This window comes from Muscardinus avellanarius (assembly GCF_963383645.1).
Source record: "Muscardinus avellanarius genome assembly, chromosome: 13".
In the NCBI taxonomy this organism is placed as follows: domain Eukaryota; kingdom Metazoa; phylum Chordata; class Mammalia; order Rodentia; family Gliridae; genus Muscardinus; species Muscardinus avellanarius.
The window spans coordinates 95,903,374-95,909,373 of NC_137799.1; the positions used below are offsets into that span (position 1 = coordinate 95,903,374).

At 42.0% G+C, this 6,000-nt stretch overlaps 1 protein-coding gene across 1 annotated transcript in view; it reads right to left on the reverse strand.

The window, feature by feature from the left end:
- Positions 1–4,700, reverse strand: part of ERCC6L2 (ERCC excision repair 6 like 2) — a gene marked incomplete at both ends in the record, with an annotated part of 75,269 nt that extends 70,569 nt beyond the window's left edge. Inside the window, 3 exons of the mRNA XM_080709021.1 lie at positions 461–881; positions 4,054–4,348; positions 4,679–4,700. Coding sequence (XP_080565147.1) covers positions 461–881; positions 4,054–4,348; positions 4,679–4,700 — 738 coding nt within the window. The remainder of the gene's footprint in view (positions 1–460; positions 882–4,053; positions 4,349–4,678) is intronic.
- Between the last annotated feature and the right edge of the window lie 1,300 nt (positions 4,701–6,000).

The following is a 6,000-nucleotide window of genomic DNA, read 5'->3' on the forward strand; positions in this document are numbered from 1 at the left end:
GGAAATTTCTGATATGATAAACTCAAAACAACAGGGCTGAAGGAGATCAATTTAATTATGCTTATGCAGTATACCAAATATCAGAATACTTTCTTTCCAGAGGTACTATTAAGAAAGTTTACTTCAAATATACAGTTGGTATGTGGTTATAACTACTACCAAAGGTAAAATCAAGCCAAGTTACAACAAAGCATTGTTTTTGTATAGTATATTTCATAGGAATTAAATAAGTATTGAGGATAAAATCGTAACTGAGATATTGTCTTCAACTTTGAGTTTTTAACTGTCCAGTTTGTGAGACAAAAATAAACACACACACACACACACACACACACACACACACACACACCCCTATCCTCGACAGTTGGTAGTACAAATAGAGATTTGCATATGTTAGTCACTTTTCTACATTATACAATGGCCTTACTGAATCTAATTATAAAGTCATTAAAATAAATACCTGTACTGTTTTTCCAAGTCCCATGTCATCACCAAGAATACATCCTCTTCCATGGATGTAATGTCCATAGAGGAACTGGGCTCCTTCCCTTTGGTAGTCTCTCAAATACCTATTGATAGTATAAGGAATCGAGTCTCCATCTTCAGACAATTTAAATGCATTAGCAGAGGATGGAAATTTTCTATCTGGGAAGAAAGGTTTTTCCAAATCTTCATCATCAAATATAAAATTCCTGGGGCAATCTTTAATAGATTTTACTTCTTGAAGTCTTTTAAGAGGTATTTTCCTTTCTTGAAAATCTGAATATAAGACCACTGCAAATGACTTCCCATTTTCATCTACCGTGATAGATTTTATGCTGGCTTCACAAAGCTTTCCATCATCTGGGGAAGGAGCAAGACATCTTTCTCCGAGATTCCATCTGTCTACAATAATAAAGAAGAAAAATTTATAAGTAACACTTCATTTACCCACTGCTATGAGAAAAAAACATGTACCACATAAATATCTTTTCCAAATAGGTAAAACATATTTATAACGTATGAAAATACTCTCCTAAAATGTATTATTATCAAATGTTCTATAATAAACAGAACAAAGGGAATATAATTTATCTCCTGGATCTGGTTCATACTCTCCCCATGGAGTTTTAGAAAGCATACTACTTGGATACTAACGCTGGCGATTCTGCAGCAGTCAATATGGGCCACGGGCATCTGTTTTATGATTCCATTTGATATATGATAAACTTCTGATATGTTATTGTTGAATTCAAATATAACACTGAGACCCTCTGGTTTAAGTATTCTCGCGACTCCTGAACATTGCATGCATTAGTCAGGCTATGGCACAGCGAGAGTGAGAAGGACTCGCTAAGAAGCTAAGATCCTCTAGACACCAATACTTCGTGGTTCATCTGTCTGCTTCTTTGGTTCCTCCATCTCCTTTCTCTGGAGACAGGTGCTTATTTTCACTGTCACTATTGTTACCTCCAAACCACTGCTTTTAACGGTGTACACGTAGCCAAGGGAACCTCCAAGTGGACTAGAGGGTGGTATCACTGCTTTTTCCTTCTAGATTTTGAATAACTGAGGTTTGAAGAGATAAAAATCTAAGATCTCTCTATAAGGTTCTATTATTCTTTGAAGAATCTGACCTGTGTTTATTTTATTTTCTATTTCCAAGATCCAACACTGTGAATGAGGAGGAAATCTCTATAGAGTACACTGTTAGTATAATTAAAAGGCAAAAAAGGCACTAAATAGAGGAAGCTAAGTAAAAGTAATTTTCTAAGTAGAGTTTCTATGGCAGGAACCTATGAATCATATGGCTATGACTATAATATCATTAATTTTTCTTACATTTTCATTAAGACCAAATGATATTAGTGTTTCCCATGGTCTTCCTGATGACCTCAAATTAGGTTTTCATAACATTCGTGATTATTATATGGCACATTTATACTGTCTTAAGAATAATGTATGATGGTATTTCTCAGTAGTTGTTCCGCAAAAATAAAGCCATTATTCCCACTAATTTTGGTGAGGTTGTTTTGCCAATAACAATCATAAGTACACAGGGAAGCAGGTGTTCTCCTACTCTGCCTACTCTAATCATTTGATCAAAACTTTTTCAGAACTATTACACTATTCTAAAAGAGTTTTAACATGAAATTAATACCCTGATCTACTATTCTCTTAGGGTAAAACAACATATAGACCCTATTTTCAGAACAGTACCGTTTGAGCTTTAAAACCTAAACTTAGCTGGGCGTGGTGGCACACCCTTGTGATTCCAGTACTTGGGAAGCTGAGACAGGAGGACTGGAGGTTCACAGCCAGCCTCAGCTACTTAGTGAAGGCCCTCTGCAACTTAGTGAGACCTTGTTTCAAAAATAAAAAATAAAAAGCCGGGCGTGGTGGCGCACCCTTGTAATCTCCGCGCTTGGGAGGCGGAGACAGGAGGATCGCGCAAGCCAGCCGCGCTGGCGTAAGAGACCCTGTTTCAAAAATATAAAAATAGGTCTGGGAGTGTAGCCCGGAGGTAGAAGGGCTTCCAGGAACCCCAGAGTACCACCAAAAATAAAAAAAATAAAAATTAAAAAATAAATAAATAATAAAAAAAAACGGAGCCGGGGGTGTATTGCGTAGGTAGAATGCTCCTGGGTTCAATCCACAGTACCACAAAAAATAAATAAAACCTAAAGTTACCCTTACAGCAATTTTTAACACATCATTTCTGTTTTGCATGATGTATGTGCTTACCCAGCAAATGCCTTCTCGTTTTTAACACTTAATTCTTATTATTCAACATATAATTTTAAAGCACTAATTATTTACTAGACAACATGCCACACAATGAGTATAAAAACAAAGAAAACCAATGTCAGAAATGTTGGCGACTAAGTAGTCTTTCTGCATCTCATTAACTGGGATCTTTATAGCCACCTTTTCAAGTTAGAAAACCAGTTACCAGCCCTTAATTTTCTTGCTATATTACTCCTACATTCAACCCATCAAAATCTTTCTGATTTTACTTAAAATAGATATCTCCATGCCACCATCTCTCTAAAAGCAAAGGCCGGCTAACGTTTCTGAAATGAATTAGATATTAACTATTTGCTAACTTGGGTTTTACAGGCCCTGGTAGAGCGAAAGGAACCACAGACAATACATGAATAAATGGCTATCGCTGTGTTCAATAAAACTTTATTTACAAAAGGAAGCATCGGACTAGATTGGTTTACGTACGGATATTAGTTCGCAGAAAATACATAAACAAATAGCCATAGCTGTGTTCCAGTAAAACTACTTACAAAATGAAGCATCGGTCTAGATTGGGGGATGGGCCCGGGGGCCTTCTACCTCCGAGTTACCCCCACAGCCTTTTGTACTTTGAAACAGGGTCTCCCTAAATGGCTGAGGCCCTTGCTAAATAGCTGAAGCTGATCTCGAACCCGTGATCCTATTTCAGCCTCCCAAGTCCTGGGATCACAGGTGTGCGCCATCTCACCAGGCTTATGTGACCATCACTAATGGAAGCTATTCACCTAGGGACCAGGGAACCAGCAGATGACTGGTGGCAGGTAACTAAGTACACGTTCCCCACACCCGCTTTGGGTGACCTATTAGAGGCGGCATATGTCCCGGCCTCAATACACCACACATTAAGCCGCGTAGGCAATAAAAAGCAAACCGAAATAAACATCTCAACTTCGCCCAGGTATTGAACGAGCTTCTATCATTCTCTAGCAACTGGGGCACACAAGGTGAAGAACAAGATTAACTAACATTCGCTGAACCTGCACCATGCACCGGGGCGGGCGGAGCCACACATGCCTCGCCTGCATCCCACCTCATTTAATAATCACAAGCACCCAGCAGTGACCCCCCTTGCGCAGATGTGGAAACTGCTCCTGAATCCTGGATACGCCCTTTGCCAGAAACAGCACCGGCGCCACGGGAACCCACCTGCAGGGTCCTGCCCAGCGCGAACACGCAACCCCAAAGGACGGCCCAGCACGCGGAGCTGGAGTGCAGCTGTCCGAGGAAGCGGAGGGCGCCCTGCACCCAGGCGCGGCCCGGAGGCCCTACCTTTGCCGGGGGCTCCCGCGCCGGGCTCCATCGGGCCTCCGCGGGGCCGGGCCGGGGCCGGGCCGGGGCGGGCGGCTCCGCGGCGGGCAGGACGGAGACCCCCACCCAGGCCCAGCCTCGCGCCGCCGCCCGGCGCCGCTTCCCGAGCCGACGGAGGAAGTCTCGCGAGAACGAGCTCTCGAGCTGTCATCGGGGCCTCGCGAGAGCACGGCCGGGGCTTCGCGGAGCACGTGACGCGGGGCCGCGAGAGCTGCAGATATCGCGAGACTTGGGCGGCTCGCGGGGCGGAAGGAGGCTGGCGAGGGAAAGCCAGAAAGGGCCCCGCGCCGCTTACCGTGGCCTGCGCCGCGCGCTGCCCCCGGGCCGAGGAAGCCTCGACGGCACCACGGTACTTGGCTTACTCACGCAGACTTCCACCAGGTCACCATCTTGAGGTTCTGCAAGTCACATCTCCGTAGGTTGGAATCAAGCGGCAGGAGGACTGCCTTCCTCTCTAGAGGATGCAGGGATCGCATTGCTTTGCCCCTCCCGGCTTCTGCCTACACCCAAGGCCAGTGATGTCCCCATAGGCCACGTCTTCCTTTTTATTTTATCTGGGAGGCCCTTTGAGCTCTTAGGAGCTCACCCGAGTAGTCCTCGATTCCCATCTCCAGGCGTGCACCCTGCGTCACATGAGCAAAGTCCTTTTGCCCTGGGAGGTAGTATATATCATGGGTTCCGGGAATTCGGACACCTTTTTGTAGGGGATCATTATTCTGACTGTTGTAGGGCTTGAATTAGGAAAACCCTTCTGGCTGCTTGTTCTGCAAATAGGGTTTCAGTTTTCTGGCAGATACTAGAAGTTACTAGCGTGGCTTTATAAAATGTTCATCTACAATATCTCATTTTGCTTACCAGCATATAAAAACTTAAGAGAAATATTTGTTCTCCAGTAACTATATATGAGATGTTGGCCAATTCAACACTCTGTGCTTCAGTATCCTCACCCTGGATCCTAACAGTCAAACTAATAATAAGCACCTACTTAAAAGGGCCAATTGTAAGAAATAAGTAAAAGTCCTAAGACAGTCCCTTGTTACCATGAGGAATATATGTGTGCCCTTGGTTGAAGCATCCACTCATGACTTCAGCTTAATATTATTCATTGCATATTACTAGATTATATTTCTTGCTCTAGGACATTAATTACTGGATTACAATTTTACACTAGATTCTAACTTCAGACACTTGGTAGTATAGGACATATTTCATAGTACAGGACATAGTTCATGTACTGTTAATAAAAAAAACCAGTTGATGATAATTGTAACTTGATTCTAACATGCATTCTGATACTGGAAACCTTAAAATCTAGAAAAATATGCTTCTTGAAATTGCTGAAATATATCTGTTTTACTAAAACTCTTCACAGTTTCTCTAAAATCAAAAGTGCAAATGGATCAATTTTTTTCTCCTACAACTACCAAAGAAGTCTTATTTTTCCCTCCACTGAAATAATTACTTGTGTGGCATTTTTATTTTTCCAAAGTGCCACTGATAGAAGATGTAGAGTCTTAAAGAGCTGACTTGTGACCAGAAATTATAAGAAAAATCCAAAAATAAATTTTGATTTAAAGGGATCATCTATCTGATTGAAGAAATATTTTTGTGACTAACAAGAGAGAGGTACCTCATTAAATTAGGCTTCCTCAAACATTCCCAACTTAACAGTGGCTGTTGTCCTTTGCCACTTGCTGATGTGTGACCATTCAATACTGTGATGCCAAACACTGAAAAATGAAATTGTAATATATTCAGAAATTCCTGAAGTCAGTATAAGTAATGTTGGACACCTGAATCAAGTGCAAAACTATTGGCAGAATAAGATCTAGCAAAAATAAAATTTCCAGGCTACAGAAACAGGGTTGGGAGGTGTAGTTCAGTGGTAGAGTCCAGTACCAAAAAATA